This window comes from Fukomys damarensis, unplaced genomic scaffold (genome assembly GCF_012274545.1).
Source record: "Fukomys damarensis isolate Sample0158 unplaced genomic scaffold, DMR_v1.0_HiC HiC_scaffold_24, whole genome shotgun sequence".
Lineage (NCBI taxonomy): Eukaryota > Metazoa > Chordata > Mammalia > Rodentia > Bathyergidae > Fukomys > Fukomys damarensis.
In genome coordinates, this window is record NW_022900936.1 from 4,523,937 (window position 1) to 4,541,343 (window position 17,407).

Genomic DNA, 17,407 nt, shown 5'->3' on the forward strand with positions numbered 1-17,407 from the left:
GAGCCCGTCTGTGAACAGCACGTTGTACTTTATTTTAAAAACATTTCACTCTTCCTGGCCAGGATGCAGCTTGCTGACAGAGCGCCTGCCAAGCACACACAGACTCAGGTTCTGCAGCCAGCACTGCCAAAGAAAAGCCATTACTGCTCAGAGACAAAATGTGGTGTGGACTGATGTCATTAAAATTTCAAAATTGGATAAAAATAATCTGCTATTTATAAATTACATTATTTTTCAGGACCAGGCATTAAACGCAGGACCTAGTGCTTGCCAGGCAGGTGTGGCACCACAGACCTACATCCCAGCCCCTATAGATTACATTTTAGAGTTACTGTCTTTACAGTAAAATGGAAAGCCAAATATATTTTTTAAAGTGCGATGGTCCTGATTTCACGCTGTCAGTCAGATGTATTATCCCTAAAATTGTACACATTGGAAAGCGGGTTGTTTTGTTACTTGCTAAACTTTCCTCAGAGTTTTAGCCATAGCCACTCTGAGCCTTTGACATCCACAGTTGTGACTCTTCTCTAAAGCATCTGAGAACAGGTTCATAAGAAGGACTCTCACAAGTACCGTTAACAGCATTCCAGCAAAAATAAACTTATCTTTCAAACAAATTGTTTTTTTCATTAAATAATTTTGAAGAAAACTGGTGTTATAAAAAGATTATATTTGGGCTGGGGATTTGGCTCAGTGGTTCTGCTGCCTGCCTCACAAGCACAAGGGCCTGAGTTCGATCCCTGGTACCCCCCCAAAAAAAATCTGAAAAAAAAATGTAGTTTTAGGGCCGGGGATTTAGCTCAGCAGTTCGATGGCCTGCCTTGCAAGAGCAAGGACCCGAGTTCGATCCCTGATACAAAAAAAAAAAAAAAAAAAAAAAAAAAAAAAAGATTACATTCATTGGTTCAGAGCTATTACAACAGCAAAAACACCTGGCGTTTCTTTGTTCTTAGTTTCACTTTGTGTTTCCTATGTAAAAGTTCATGACTGCTGCCTGGTGCGATTCAGCAGAAGTAGGACATCCTGAACAATATTCTGAGATGAGAGCTGCCATCTCCAGGACACACAGGCTGTGACCTCCACGAACCCCCATTCAAGGGCAGGGTCTTGTTCTCCAGAGTGCCCCAAACTCTGTGTGAGCTCACACGCTAAGGGCGTACAGAATGAGACGGTGTAGAATAAGAGGAGGTGCCGTGCAGGATGGCAGGAAGCTCGCCTTGCCCAGTCTCACTTGGCCCCTGCCTCCCCTAGGCCCACTTGTCACCTCTTCTTTACTCCTCATCTTTGGCCCCTGCTCGTTTGATTCGCTGAGTTGTCGCTCCCAGGCTGCAGCGGTTCCACACAAAGTTGATGGCCAAGCACGGCTTCCAGTCACACCTGCCACTGGCACTGAAGGTCAGAGCCGGCCACCGGTTCCTCAAGATCAGGCAACCAAGGACTTGTGTCCCTCCAGTAAGCAGGGCCAGCTGCCCCCGGCCATTCAGAAGCAGCTCTAAAAGATGGACCTCCGCCCTTCAGCTCCCCTGAAGACTAAGCAGGATGGAGACCACAGAGGAGACTGGGGTGGGGGACTGGCGGGGCTTCTGAGCACTGCCTGAGAGCACAAGAGCAGGCGACTGCTCCACTGCAGGCAGAGGGGGACACAAATGAGGCTGTCTATTAACCAGGAAACTGCTGTAGTCATTGAGATGAGAGGGTGGGCTGTGGAGCAAACTGGCTGAAATCATTGCAAGCAAAGATGGCACAGATCTGACCAAGAGAACCCAAACTCTCCAGAGCACGATCTTCTACCTTTACGCAGGTTGCGTGTTCATCCACAATGGCATCACAAGCATTTAAATGCCAGGTTTCGGAAACTCGTGTGGCATCTCCTGTACGCTCCACGGTAGCCATTTGCCCTTTTATGTCCCCAACTCTCATGAATATGCAACTTCACTTTAATGCCCGTTGCCATTTCCCAAGGCCAGGATCACACAGAGTAGAGGACGTGCTTCTGTCCACACCGCTATCATCTTTGGGGTGTTCATGTTTCCACGTGGGTCCTCTGAGTAAACTACAGAAAAGCTTCATGGGGCGAGCTTGGAATCTGGCAGACTAAGGAAGGTCAAAGGCCCTCAGGAGCGATGGGCCAGGACGGTGTCCCTGGTCAGAAATTTGACACACGATTTTAAGGGACATTTGTTTAAACAAAATAAAAATAAATAAAATGAGTAATAATACAAATAAATAATGAGCCCCATCTACCTTGACCACGGAACAGCTCTGACCCAGTGCTCTGGCGTCATGGACTTGCCTGTTCCCTATCCCTGCTACGCCGGCCTCCGCTCTCCGCACTGCAGTGAGAGATGAGTTTTCTACTTCAGCGACTCACTATTCGCGGTTGAGAGCTGCCTCGGGGTTTGCAGGATCCCTAAATAGAAACTGGCCGAGTGCAGACCTCGCTGAAGAATACACAGCTTCCTGATAGTAGGAAAAGGCCGCTGATGACACTCCAGAATCATTCCCAAGCAGCCGGCTCTATTCAGCACTGTCTGATACACTGACCTTTCTGTGGCAACACAGACCTGTCGCCTGCACTGCCCAGTACAGAGCCCCTGGCCACAGGCTGCGACCGAGCACTGCAGATGTGGCTAGTGTGCCGGGGGAAATGGAGGCCTCATTTAGCTTATGTGACTTAAATTTAAGTAGTCTTATGTGGTCCCGGTGTTTTTTTCCCCATTGAGTTTATTGGTACATTTAAGGTAAACAATAGTTACATTCACCATTGGGATCTTGTACCTTTACATGACGTATCTTGGTTTTTATTTTTTTCCCTTTCCTCTGCCCTCCCTTTAGCCCCTCTCACCCTTCCCTATTTACAAGGACTTTGTTTCCATTTTTCATAACTTTTCTCTTGTCCCTTATTTCCTTTCCCCTACCCTTCCCACTTCCCCTTCTCCTTTAGACCTTTTCTTCCTATTTCGCATTAGGTTCTGGTATATTTTTAGATAATTCTGTTGAAATAACCCCCCTGCCTCTGTGAATATAATTAGCCATGGAAATCTCTTTGAGAAACTACTCTCAGAAGTAAGATGCAGTGAAAAGAACCTGTTCTTTAGTGACTATATTAGGCTGATTCCTGTTATTGTAACAAAATACCTGTTATAAAGAAAGCAGCTTTATATAGTTCTTGGTTTTGGAGGCTGGAAGTCCAAAGAGCAGGGCACTGGCTCTGCCAGGGTGCCCTTAGCTACCATAGCACAGCAGAAGTGTGTGCATCTCTGTCTGATGTCCCTCTCCTCCCACAGCCACCAGGATTCAGTGATGAGGCCTTTGCTCAAAAAGCCTGACTTAATCTGGTCACTTCCCAAATCCCACATCTGAACATCATATTACTGTTACGTTTCCACCCTCTCTTTACCAGTAACATAACACTTTGTGGAGATTAAACATAAGAGGGAACAAACTATATTGAGAGCTCATCAATGACCCAGAAAAAAAACTCCTGCAGTTTGATAAGTGAAAAAAAAAATAATTTGAGAGTGATTTAATAAGCATGTATGAAATTGGAGAAACTTACAAAACTCATTTGGTGTTGTCCTCCAGGACAATAGTCCCCAGCCTTTTTGGCACCAGGGACTAGTTTTGTGAAGACAATTTTTCAGCGGCACAAACACCATCTAATCAGAAAAGACGTTATGTAGGCACTGATCAACCAGAACCAATACTTTATAAACACCACCCAATCAGAATAGAACTGTATGGGCACCGGCCATTCAGAACAGAAACCCATCAAGTGCTGTGCTAGGAAATAGCCCTTGAGTTAGTCCTTGGTTCACAGGAGGTGCCATGAGATTTAAGATCATAAAAGTGTTTTATAAATCATGGTAGTAAAAGACTTGTCTGCTATTTCCTGGATTAGCAAGCAGGGGTAATGAGTGATGAGAAACATCAGGATGAATTTCATCTTTTATTTTGTAATTTCAAAGAAATTGCCAAAATCTTGACACATTTAACAAGTCAGATTTTACTTAGCAATAGCATGGTTGGGCATGGGGGACTCAGAGCAGCAACTAATTGCCAACCAGAGCAGAGATCTGTGCCAACCAATTCAGAACTCTAGCAAGTAACAGCCCCAGCTTCAGTTTACATAGGAAGGGGTGGGGTGGCCAGTGAATTTCACTGAGTGTATCTAGATGAAGAACAGTATTTGGAAAAGGCAGAGATTTCATTCTTAGGATCAACATTTGTGCTGACTTTAAATGGACCCAATGTGCAGGAGTAAGAGAAACACGGGAAGCTGGGGTCACCGTCCACAGAAGTCTCCTGTTCCCCTTCTTGGAAAATACTTCATTTCTAAACACCACCATTCTTTAAACTACCAGCCAGTCGGTAAAGAGTTAGAAAGACAACGCACAGAGTTAGAAAGGCACAGCTCAGTGGTGCCGCCGCCTATCTCACAAGTGCAAGGTCCTGAGTTCAATCCAAAAGGCAATGCACATTTTTGATGTTTTTATTTTGGTTTATGAAAGGACACCTTGTCCGTTTCTAGTTTCTTTACAATGCCTATAGTAGGTGAGCTTCACCCCCATCCCAGGCAGAACCCACATCTGACTCACTGGAGGAGATGAGAGCAGCTATGACACAGGAGCAGATGGGAAAGACTGCCTTCCTGTAGATAACAATCACAAGATATTTAGGAATGTGCTCCTTGTGCCAATTTTTTTTGGTAATTTAAATTTTATTTATAAATTTTAAATTACACATTCTGTAGGTGTATGTTTAAAAATATATATTCCATTTTAATAAGTCTTCTAAATTTACATCTTCAAATACTGCTGTGACAGCTATGAGAACTAACTTACAGATATATTTAGTCCAAATAAGTTATTTTTAAAAAATCAGTAACATGTAGTATGCTGGCAAGATGATTTCTTTAGAAACATATGGGGGTAATTAGAAAGTCAACATTATAAATGTGCTACTAAAATAAATATTTAACACATCACCAAATACAAAAATGCACAGAAGAGTTGAAACTTAAAATCTAGGTTATTAATACAGAAAGCTGGACACTTTATCAGTTAAAGAAGGATTTTATCACTTTAAAAGATGGCCTTTCACAGGGAATACTGTGACTGTCTATAAATTTTTTAAAAAAAGAAAATCTATTATTTCTACTCAGATACTTCTAGAGTGTTTTTACTCAAGTGTTTTTATGTAAATCTTCCTTTAATTTAAATGTCCTTTACCTGAAAAAGATACTTTCAGCTAATAATTTTGGTCCTATGACATATATATCTTAAAACGTACATGTGACAATGGTGCCTGCCACTGCCTGCCTCACAAGTGCAAGGTACTGAGTTTGATCCCCAGTACCAAAAAAAAAGGAAATGTGAGTCCACAGTCACCCCCACCTCTCATTCTAATGCCTATACATATATGCACTTATAAATATATACATATTTTCAGGATTATAAAAATATTTCAGTTCCAAGACAACACCCTTGATTTGTTCTTGGAGTGGGGTCCCAACTGAACACTACTCATTGCAGATGTTGTGCATTTTCAGTTTCTATGCTGAAAGTGTGACCCATGTCTAAAAACGTTGTCTGACATGTAAGCCAAGCTGTTCTTGCTGTGTTTACTGAATCTACCTGAACTGCACAAAAGACAAATCTTTCAAATCTATCCGAGGGGTTTTAAATCCTCAGCACCATAGAAAGGCACACTCGTGAGCCCAGATATGCACAGTACAGAGACGCTATAATGTCTAAACGCATCTATGTCTATTTCATTTTTATTACAACTACTTGGAATGATTTCTTTTCCAAATTTGTTTTCAGGTCCATGTTTGCTAGATTGAGTTATAAGTTCCGGTGATTCTCCATCACTGAGATAACCACCTTTGCAAGAATACTTTGAATTCAAGGTTTTCTTCTGGTAGCTGTGCTGAGAAGACACAGGAGTATCAAAATGGCACCGGCTTATAACATTCCTCTTAGCAGCTGTGCAAGTATTCCCGAAGGTAGAATACTTCTCTATAGTTACATCCAGACGAGGAAGGAGTACTGTCTGGGTGGTGCATATAATTCGAGGTTCCCTTAACACTTAGCTTTTGACTAAGTTCTGGCAACTTTTTCATTTTCATGGAAAGTTTCCTCACAGGTCGTGGAGATTTTATTTTATCTGGTAAAGACCAATTAATTGAACTGCCTTTTTTCACAGGGTGAAGGCTCGGTGAAAATGGTTCTAGAACTCCTAATTTGGTCCTATTTGCAGCAGCTAAGATCCCAGGACCTGCAAAAGGAGATTTGAACATGGGAAACTCCACCATCATACCCACTTTTGTCTTGTGTCCTAGCCTTTGCTTGTGCTGCGGTATAGATTCTGTGCAATGGATGGAATTTATAGGATTCATTTCATCCAGCTGCATGGTGTGAACACAACAAAATCTTCAGTACACTGCTGTGCTTTCATGAGGGTCACTGCCAGAGGGTTTGGGCAGACTGGTGACAGGAGGCTTTAGAACAGGAGGGGTTGCCTCTCTGAAACTCCAGGCACTTGACGTGCAAGGTCATCATCCCCAGGAATAGCACTGCACCGTGTTTCTCCTTCATCATCTGCATCACTGTCCTCATTAAAATCTAAAGAACAGTTTCTTGATAATGAGCTTGCAGCAGTACCTGCCACACACATGACTCAGGGAAGGCTGTGACAGCAGAGGCCGAGGGAGTCACAGGTGAGATTGATAAATTGCTTCTCTTTTGGTATTTTTTATTTTCTTCTTTCACATTAAGAGCTCTCGGACTTCTCTGATAGAGCCGGTTGCATTTGTTTTGGTCTTTTTTTGGGGGGGACAGTGATGTTAAGTCGCTCGTGACCTCTGAATTCTACATTTTCCTTCAGATCTTCAAGTTCTCTTTTCTTCACTGAAGGCCCATGGACATCTTCAAATGAATCTGTCAGTGTGATTCTTTCATCTGCACGCACGAAGAGAGGTCATGGTTTTCACACACTTTCAGGGTGCTCGGATCTGAAGAGGCTGCCTGTGCTCCTGGGACTTTTGCGGCTGGCCCTCGGGTGGGAGTGACCCTTCCTTCCCAGGGACAGCCAGCGGCCTTTGTACATCACTTCGGCAGCTTCTCGACTGTCTGAGGAAGGGGGGCTCCTCCTGGCAGGGGTCTTTGCGCTGTGGATCACAGAGGATGGTGTAGGATCCCTGAGAGGGCTTCTCTAGGAGCAGCCGGTTTGTGGGTGCAGGGATGCAAGAGGCCCATGGGCTCTGTGGCCCGGGCGCTGCTGCCCCAGTTCCAGCCGCTGTGGTGGGGCCTCTTCCCGTCCTTGTGTGCGCCCCACCTGATCCAGCTATCACTCTGCCACCCCTAGAAGAGAGGCAGCTGGGCACCACCTGGAGACTCTCGAGGCTTCTGTTGTAGGACAGCCACATCTGAGAACAGAGCTGCTGGCCAGACCCGACTCCCGCAGAGGCGACCAGGGTGGGGACACCTGTTGCCCTGCTCCAGACCAGGCTTGCAGGGGCCCCCGCAACCCCACTGCATGCCCGAGTCAGGGGGCAGGTGTTTCATGGCCTGGATCACCAGAGAGCAGGATCCTCCCACCTGGTTCCCTGGGCAGAGGCCACAGCAGACCCCAGGCCCGGGCTGGCCCTCGTCAGCAGCATAACTCTGACACAGGGAGCCTGGGGGAGCAGGTGCCCCTCGTGTTAAATCGGATCTTATATTTTTAACACATCGAGCTCCAATTTGCCAGTGAATTTTATAGTTTCTGATCGATCCTAATTTTTATCCTCTTACTTTACTGATAACACGCAATCATGCCCCTACCTAGAAACACACAAAAATATTAAATTAATATGTTTAGGAAAATAAAAAAAAATATTTGACAAGCCATGGCAGAACACAGGCTTTTCTACCATTTATTGAATTAGCAAGCAGGAGTGTCGGGTGATGAGAGACATCATCAGGGTAAATTGGCAGGTTGTACTTTAAGGAATTCACTAAAACCATGACACATTTTAAAAGTCAAATTCAACTGAAGTTCCAGTGGCTCCAACATGGCCCCATCAGCAGTGTGGACAAAGCTGGGGCCTGGGGCGGAGGGAACGCCGTGGTCACCACGGTGTGAATCAGCAGCACAGCGAGAGTCTGTACTATACTAGAGTCGCATTCCTGACCTTCTGAGGACCGGTGACGTTGAAAGAAACCTGTGGACGGCTTGCTGGGTTGGACCGATGTTTCTCTACTTCCTGGAAACAAACAAAAGCATCGATTTAATTGGTTGAGCTCACTGTAAAATGTGCACTCGAGAAGCCTCTCTCATCAGAGAAGACAAAACTAGGATGCAGAGAGGGGAAAATGCTAAACACACCCTTCTGTTACTCCCTTTACTTCAACAACACACGCGCTCTACGCGTTCTCCAAGTCCAAGGCCCAAACAGCAGTCCAACTCCAAAGTTCCCTTCTATGGAGACAAATTGATAGGGAAAACTTTACAAACAGCAAAAACCTAGAAAGTGTTACAATGTAGAATGGCTTCTGCTGTCTCTAACAGCAGCTTGTTTTGTTTAGCTCAGGGCTAACAGATACCGAAGGCATTGATTACTGAACAAGACACTTGGTCTGACCCTGAGATAACAGGGCACAGCAAGACCTTGAGCTCCGAAGGGATTGGAGCCACGGGATCGGAAAAGTGTCAAGAAGAAAAGGACCATGGCTGACATTTGCTGCCCTGACCCCGGACACCCTCCTATGGGCTAGGATAGATAACTAGGCGAATCTTAAAGGTAAACTCCCCTAACTAACTGTCCTGTGAGCACGATTTGTATATCAGCAATATGAACTGTGAGAACAAGATGTAACCACCCAAATGAAGTCAAGGCTGTACATCTCTATAAAAGGAGGGGTTGTAACCCAGTGCATCATGGATCCAGCCACTGATTTTACGTGCGATCGATCCCTTGTGGACAAATGAACTTTGTATTATTTTACTTCCATTCTGCCGCCTCTCTGTGTGTCACTTGCCAATTCCTTCAGTAACAAAATTACAAATGCAAAGATTCCCTGGTTTGTTCTTTTGATCTTCCTATGAAAGTTCTTGTTTTCTTATTTTTTTTAGTATATATTTGCAGTACATAATATATGCATCATGGGCTACCAACACATACACATCTCCTCTTGATCCTTTTTAGTCCTCATTTTACCAGATGGTTACTATGAAAATAGAAAATATCTCCAAGCTTCTTCACATACAGTGCATTCCTTTGAAAAGAGAGGGTGCAAGGACTGAAGAACGGACTCTGAATGGGTTCGCCATTGGTCTCCTGGGACGGCATGGTGCCGGGTGCTGTCAGGAAGGAGCTCGTCTCTGCCGTCCACATTCAGAAACATTTCCCAGACTAACCGTGGAATGTTCCAGAAAGGCCAGTGCCTGTCTAATAGGCGCCCTGTGAAAACCTGCAGCCACCTGTTTCTCCTGACAGCCCCTAGGACGACGCTAGCTCAGACTCACAGGCGTAGCGGCCTCTTTCACCATCTCAAATGTCGAACCCAGCCAGGAGTGACCGGCCTTGCAGTGGATGTGAGGGGTCCCGAAGACAGCGTCACCCAGTCCAGCTGTGGTAAACTGACCCAACAGCTGGAGGAGCCTGGCAGCTGCCTCTGCCTGGGAACATACTGCTGGGCTGTCGCTTGCTTTGGCTGGCACTGCTACAGTGCACGAATGTGCTGCTGCTTTCTGCATTTACCATGGGCTTATTTCTGTTTATCCGAGCAGGACTCAAGGTGAGTATGGGGGTCAGTGCAGGTTTTGAGACATTCATAACCTCAATCTCTAAAGCTAGCAGAGAAAGAGCCCCAGTCTCCTAAATCAGCTGGAAAGACTGAGCGAGGACTCGGAAAGAGAGGGAAGGGTGTTGATGTGTTTTAAACATTCATCAGTACAGAAAACATTCGCAAACACATGATACATTTCAAAATAAGAACTCCCCCTTCCCATGAGCTGACTGTAACTCCTGGTAAAAATTTCCAATTTTATGGATAGGAAACAAAGGAAAATCAATCTCTTTTTTCCTTCTGATCCTTCCTGGCTTATGAACAAGTTCCCTTCTGGGAGAGCCCTCGTAAGGTGGATTCATTTGTAATCCAACAAAGTGAGTCTTCTACAGTAGACCTGTGAAAGTTCACAACAAAGTCTGTTTCAGCTGCTGTCACACCTGAGCTAACTTCACCGGCAGAAGCTCCTGTCTTGACAACAATGTCAGTAACAAAAAAGTCCGTCACAGTAGAAATAAGCAGCTGTGAAAATCAATCTCTTTTTTCCTTCTGATCCTTCCTACCATTTACTGCATGGTCTGTGGTCTCTGCAGCCTAAAACCATATTTCTTTGGCCTGAATTGCATGTACTACAACTAGGACCCATATAAACATGGGAGGTTTTATATCCACCTGCCATGTGGATGGTAGAATATTTCAGCCCCACAGCCTTGCATTTGGCACTGACCATGGCATCCCTGCCCATAACAAACTTTGCAGAAAGCTCAGTGCTGTGTGTACGTGAGGCATAAGTGATTCCAAATGCACGGTTATAAGAAAACCCCTAGACCTCACAGTGTTCTTAGAAAGGGTGATGCCCATGTCTGCAAAACCATTTTTCCTCAAAGCAGAACCAGGAAACATGGGAAGACACCAGATCTTGGCCCTATCCTCTAGACATTCTGGTCCACAGAGACCGGAAGAGCCGCAAGTCCCCATACAGCAAGCACCCCAGCACACTGGTTGCTGCGCTACTGAGAACTATGCCAGGCCAGCAAGGCACCACGACTCGGGTGTTTATAGGGGCTGGGGTGTAGCTCAATAGTACAGGGACCTTTCAGTGCTTGCAAGGCCTCGGATTCGATCCCTAGACGGGAGACCTCCCTGTGCCCCTGGGCACACTGTGTCCCCAAGGACAGACAAAAGCAGCCCAAAGGCACTGAGACTGGGAGCCGTGCTGGGCTGCAGGCTGGCTAAGGGTTGGGAGCTCCCCTGAACCCCCAGGCTTTGCAGCCCCGAGCTTGGGGACTTCTGCAAAACAGTGAAGTCTGATGCCAGCCATCCCCATCTCAGACGAGACAACTTCCCCGGCAGCAGCCAGGCCAGCTGCGGGGGGCACTGGGCTGGAAAGGTGTTTGGGAGCAGGGAGGCGTGTGTGCGTGGAAACACCCTGCAGCAGCAAGGGCCTGTGACAAACGAGCCACACGGAGGCACACAGACAGGCGGCAGGAAGGACCAAGGAGAGGTGCTCCGGACCCCTCTCAGCTGCCTCTCCTGGGTCTCCAGGGAGCAAGGCTCTGTGGGGAATCAGGGACGGCTGAGGGAAGAAGGCACAGACTACACCATCCTTACAGGGTTCCCAGCCTGCACAGCAACAAGTCGGCCACGCAGCCCAGGCAGGCATGCAAGGCTGGCCTGCAGGAAGGAGCCTCCGCGCTGTGCATCACCCTGACCTGCTCTGCAAGCTGTGACTTGACCACACCAGTGCTCCCAAGTGGCCAGCTGGCTGCATGGAGGTCTTTGGAACGAGGACATCAGGCTCTTGCGCTCCTCAAAGTCCTCTCAGCAGGTGGAGCCCATGGTGCCTTCAGTAGCCAGGTTCTCCATGGCCACCTGGAGCCAGTGCTGGACCCCTGCCTGTGAAGGGCCCCCTTGGGGAAACTCAAAGACAGACCTGGTCAGAGTTATTATGCTGGTCTTCAAGTCCGCTGCCCCCCGTAATTACAAAGATCCAGCTGCTCTATAACCTGTCCCCGGGTTCCAGCCCAGACAAAGACGACCTTTGTTCTGGGGTCTTGATTTAAGGTCCTTGACTCTCTTGAGGTCTTGTGAACCTTCAGGGAATAGGGCATGGTTTAGATGTAAATGTCCCCTGAAAGCTCATGCCCTCCATGGGTGAGTTTACAGCGAACTGTGGTGTTGGGAGGTAGGGCCAGTTAGAGGCAGGGTCGCTGGGGTGTGGCCTGGAAGGGTCCATGTCCCTCCCCACCCCTCCCTTGATCTTGCTCTCTATTCCTTCCTGCTGCCCCAGGGACAGCTCTCCTCTGCCCCTGTGCCAGGCCACCCTGCCTCGGAGCCAGCCGACTATGGACTGTGGACTGAACCTCGAGGGACCGTGAGCCGGATAACGCCCCCCTCCTGTAAGTCGTGGGCGTCAGGTAGAGAAGGTGACGAAGAAGGGACACGAGTGCGTGTTGCCATCTCGGGACTCAGGAGCTTGATGGCAGCTCTTCTTCTACCAGTAGATTATTTCACCAGCAACAGGTTTCAGTAGTGGAAAACTGAAATTTCCCTCCCTGTGCGTTTTCAAAACAGCGCTTCCAGCACCATGAAGGATCCACCTCAATGTCATCCTCAGCTGTTTCCAAACACGCCGAGGTCCCCTTTCCTCATCTGTACCGGATGCACTCTGGAGGGGGTTATCAGTCAAAGGTGGGTTACCGTAGTGAAAACACCCGATGGAAAAGGTACCTGCAGAAAGGCTAGGGTACCAGCAGCCAGCTGAATCTGGTTCTTGGCCCGTCTGTGTTTGGGGCCAGGTGGCAGAGAGCCCCTCAGGCCCAGCATGGGGATCTGATAAGCAACAGCCCTCCCAGGCTGATCGTCCCTCCTCCCAACTGCCACCTCTTAGCCGCTGTGCTTCTAGAGGAAACCTGCTACCTTTCTCCCAGCTCCAGAGGAAAGAAGATGTACGTGCCTAGTCTTCCCTCCTGGCCTCCTCTGACATCACTGATGCATCGCTGAGGTCTACCTACCACCTGAGTGAGCAACAGCCCCAGCTCCCCATCCTCCCTCGGGGCCAGAAAGGCACCTGTCACTGGCAAGATGTATGCATGAGCTGCATCCCAACTGCAGGAGGAATACGGCAGCTTGGAGCGGCATGGAAATGAGAGTAAATAGGTAAGGCAAAAAAGAATGATCAGGGCTGTCAAGGCACATGCTGGGCCTCATTGCTGCAGGTCCCTCCTGTGCAGAAAACCTAGGACCATCTGATCCAGGCTGCCTCAGAAATCCAGCCCATGAGGTGCTCCCACAAGCTGAAAGGAGCAGCCGTGCTTATAGGGGACCCTGTTGCAGAGTTGCCCTCAAATACTTCTCATCCAAGGCTGTACCTCTAGAAATCTTTTCTGCTCATTAACTTCAGTTAGCTTATACACGCTAAGCAGGGACAGCTCCGTATCAGAAACTAACACAGTCTGTTCTCAAGGTTCCCCGGTGACTTTGCGGGCCTTGCCCATCAACACACGGCTTCACGACCGGGATCCACAGCACACGTTTCTCCAGAACTGCAGACCCGAGCACCCAGCTGCAAGTGTGGGTTGCAACGTGGACGCCCAAGACGCTTCCCAATCTGCGAGTCTCACCTCCTGTGCCTGCCCTTTCCCCAAATCCACTCAGCCCATGGTGCTCCCCGTTCCAGTTAATCACAACCCAGCCTCCTGGCAGTTCTGGCTACAGCCCTAAATCATCAGGGGCTCCTCCTCCTCTTTCCCCAGAAATTTAAAACCCAAAGGATCTTTCAGGGTCTAAACCCTTGGGCACAGACACCCCGCCTTGAACAGCAAGCCATCCTCTCTCTGCGTGCTTCTCAGACCCAGCACCAGCGTCCTTCCCTGAGACACAGTGCCCAAGGGTCAAGCGCAGGCATGCCTCGGTGGGTGCTGGGGAACCAGGAGGGCACAGCTGACTCGAGTCCTGGGAGAACCTGGTTCAGGCATAGAGTGCTCGTGATTTAGCTCACTTGGATGACAGATCCCTGACAAGCCCCTCCTCCCCAAATGTGCACCAGACAGCCATGTTCCTTTGGCCTTGGTCTTGGAGCCACAGCCAGAGGGACAAGAGATACTCAGTGTCTCAGCCCCTCTTCCCCAGGCCGACCCACTGACATGGAGGTGAGGGGTAGAGGCCTTCCTTCCTCCGTGCCAAGCATGCAGCACACATAGTTTTGCAGTCATCTACCACCTGCTAAAGATTTTTAAATAGCAAAAGAAAAAATAGTCTGGATCACCTTCTGGGGAGGTCTGCTGCCACGCTGTGCTGGAATACTCAATTCGCTGGACTTAGGAGGGACAGCAAAGTGATCTGCAGTGGAAGAATGATTTCAGAATAATGTGATAGAAACCAAGTACATTTTAACAGTTATGATTTGTAAAGAAATACGTTTCCATTTCTGTAATAACTCTGGTACGAAATGAACCCTAATCACCACTTCAGGGTGGATCTAAATGTTCCCTGAAGACCTAGTCCTCAGCTTGTCATTGTCCAGAGGTGGCGGAACCTTTAAGAGGTGGAGTCTAGTAAGAGGAAGTGAGGTCATTGGGGGCATGGCCTCAAAAGGGATACTGAGACCCCTGTCCCTCCTGTTTCTCTTTGCTTCTTCCTAGTTCCAGGAGGTGAGAAGCTTGTTCTACCACATGCTCCCTGCCATGATGTTTTGCTTTGCCACAGGCCCAAAAGCAATGAGGCCAGTCTTGGACGGGAACCTCTGAAATCATGAGCCAAAACAAACTTTTCCTCTTTGTAAGTTGTTTATCTCAGGTATTTTGTCACAGTGACAGAAAGCTAACACAAGCATACAGAAGCTTTTTTAAAAATTCCCTTGAGATTATATAGTTTTAGAACCTCATTTTTTAGTGATACAAAAATAGGAAAAAGTAATGCAAAATTAATTCCTTTCTTGACACCTTAGTCTCACCCAGAGCCAAGATGATTCCATGGCTTCGTTAGCTGACCAGGGAAATGAATACAAAGTCCATGAGGGGAAGGACAGGCAGAGAGGTCTTGTTTGAGCCATTATTTTGGTTAGGACACTTGATTAAGCTGGCTGTGGTGGCATAGCCTGGAATCCCAGCACGGAGAGAAACTGGGGCAGGAGGGCTACAAGTTCAAGTTCTGCCAAGGCAACTTAGCAAGGCTCTGTGTCTGAATTTTTAAAAACAGTGGGCTGGGGATGTAGCTCAGTGGTAGAGCACCCTTGGGTTCAATCTTCAACACTGAAAAAGAAATTTTAAAAGATACTTGATTAAGGACTGTTGGTAAAGCTCAGTAGTAAAGCATGGGTCTCCTCTGCAGGCGGCCCTGGCTTTAATCCCCAGCACTACAAAGAAGATAATGATTAATTGCTTAAAATACTAATGAACAAACATTCAGAAGAAACTTTGCAAGAAGTTGTGGTCCCACTATCAAAGGAAGCAGTACATGCTTTGGGGGGTTTTGTGTAAAGGGTGAAGCATTATCACCAGTGTATATCGGGGTTCTGATAACAGAGTCCTAGTCTTATCAAAAAGAAACGATTTTCAGGCCCCTCTCCAGGAGCTGATCGGGTAAAAGTCTTTCCATGGAACTTGCCTGGGCAGACCACATGGGGCTGGGTTTCCTTTCAGACTGCTAAGGAGCACTGTGTCCCTGGTCCCCTCACAATGACTGTGCAAATCCTACTGCTGCACCCTCGCCCACCTTAGAACGACTCCCGGGAAGACAGTGACAGGAGCCTCAGCCTTCCAGCCCTAAGCATGACCCAGACAGGAACAGGGACCCGTTTCTTGCCAACGTTAGTTTTACGGGGACCGGGGTTGGGTTTGTTGGAGGGACAGGGGTTAACCTGCCTGCCCCCCACATTTTAAGCAGAAACATTTTTTAAAAATGCATGGAAGGGGGAAAAATTACCCAGAAATTTATTTTTTAAAAACTTTCCAACTTCCAACTCACTTTAAACTTTAGACAAGCTTGGATTGTTTTTTGTTGTTGTTGTTGTTGTTTTGTTTTTTGCTTTTATTTTTCTGTGAACCTACTCCTAGGTATTCCTAATTCTAGAACGTCTCCTTCTAAAATTGACCAAAAGTAATTCCCAGCGATGCCGAGAAATCTTCCCTACACAGCTGCGCCTGGTCAGCCAGCCCGATTCCTGCAGGCTCTGCCCCGGTCTCTCCCCGGCCGGCCTGCTGCTCACCTGCGCTGCGTGGCTCCTCCAAGCTGTAGCCGTAGTTTTCGTTCCCACCGTTTGGCTTTGTCTCATGAGCTCCTGTGTTCATCTTCACATGTGGGGATTTCCTAGAAAGGCGAGTCAAGTGTTAATCGCCGAGGGGGATCCAGGCTGCGTAGTTACATGTAAAGCATTCTTTTTGTTTGGTTTTTTTCTGGGACTGGGGATTGAACCTAGGGCCTCGGCACTGAGCTAAATCCCCAGCCCTTTTCCCCAGCCTTCACTAAGTCACTAGTTGTCCAGCCTGGGCTTGAGCTAGCAATCCTCCTGCCTCAGCCTCCCCAGAGGAACTACAGGTGTCTGACATCACACCTGGCTGACAAAACCAAAAGTATTTACCACGTAGCCCTGTGTGCCAAACCGTGAAATGGAACAGAGATTGTTGCTGCTTCCTAGGACGGGAAGTTTGTCCACGGGCATGCAGAGGATTAAAAATATTCTAAGATTTCTAGATATTAAAAAGTATTCTGCAGCCTTCTAGGTATTTATTCTAGGAAAATAATCCCTGATATGTGCCAAGATTGGCTTGAAAGGACCTTCACTTATGAACTACATGTAAGAGCTGGGAGGACTGGAAATCAAATGGTGACACGTCTCTCAGATAGGTTTCCATGCTATAAAACCCACGGGATGTCACACAGGCTACACAGGGCAGGCTACACAGGAAGTGCCCCACCGGGAAACTGAGGCAGGCTCACCCCACACCGAACACCTGGCTATCCTGTGTGTCACCACTGAAGATGCGCAGACAGAAGGCCCTGGTACCCAGAGGATGTCTGGGCGTGCTTGGAGCCAGGCCCTAACCCGAACACCCCCAGACGCACACTGACGCAAAGGAAAAGTGAACCGCGTGCACGTCCGGTACGCGGCACTGCGCAGTCACAGGGCAGCCGGAAGCTCAGGTCGGTGCCTGGGAAGGAGCACCTCACGTGATTCCGTCTCTGTGCCCTCTGGGGGATGTGCCAGAAGACTGTGGCCTTGGGGACAAGGGGACAGAGAGTGATTTAGCAGGAGCCCAAGAGAGCTGCTGGGGTTCTGAATCCCACCAGTACATCAGTCCAGCTGCACACCGATGATTTGTGAAGTTTTCTGCACCTACACTTCCATGAAAAACCTTACCAAGCAAAAACAGTGTTGTGCACAACTGTTCGTTAGCAGGAATAATCTCCAGAACAGTACTGAGCGAAGCTGGGCATGGTGGCGCATGTAGTTCCAGCATTTTGGGAGGCTGAGGCAGGAGGGTTATAAATTCAAGCCCAGCCTGGGCAACTGAGCAACTTAGTGAGACCCTGTCTCAAAAAGGGCTGAGGACAAAGCCAAATGGGAAGACCCTGTACTCACTTCCCAGTACCTAAAAAAAAAAAAAAAAAAAAAAAAAAAAGGAAAAAAAGAC

The 17,407-nt window shown here is 47.6% G+C and overlaps 1 protein-coding gene and 2 pseudogenes across 3 annotated transcripts in view; all 3 read right to left on the minus strand.

Annotated features, from left to right (window-relative positions):
- Nucleotides 1-5,436: 5,436 nt before the first annotated feature.
- Nucleotides 5,437-6,428, minus strand: LOC104870768 (annotated as a pseudogene).
- Nucleotides 6,429-6,487: 59 nt separating this feature from the next.
- On the minus strand, nucleotides 6,488-7,776 carry LOC117287490 (annotated as a pseudogene).
- A 136-nt stretch (nucleotides 7,777-7,912) lies between these two features.
- Nucleotides 7,913-17,407, minus strand: part of Igsf5 (immunoglobulin superfamily member 5) — a 38,343-nt gene continuing 28,848 nt past the window's right edge. For 2 of the 3 annotated variants that reach the window (XM_010636527.2, XM_010636526.2), the window contains 3 exons: nucleotides 15,982-16,082; nucleotides 14,041-14,114; nucleotides 7,913-8,248 (listed from right to left, as the gene is read on the minus strand). In XM_010636527.2, coding sequence (XP_010634829.1) covers nucleotides 8,153-8,248; nucleotides 14,041-14,114; nucleotides 15,982-16,082 — 271 coding nt within the window. In that variant the 3' untranslated portion in view covers nucleotides 7,913-8,152. The remainder of the gene's footprint in view (nucleotides 8,249-14,040; nucleotides 14,115-15,981; nucleotides 16,083-17,407) is intronic. The other variant, XM_010636528.3, reaches the window with a different exon arrangement.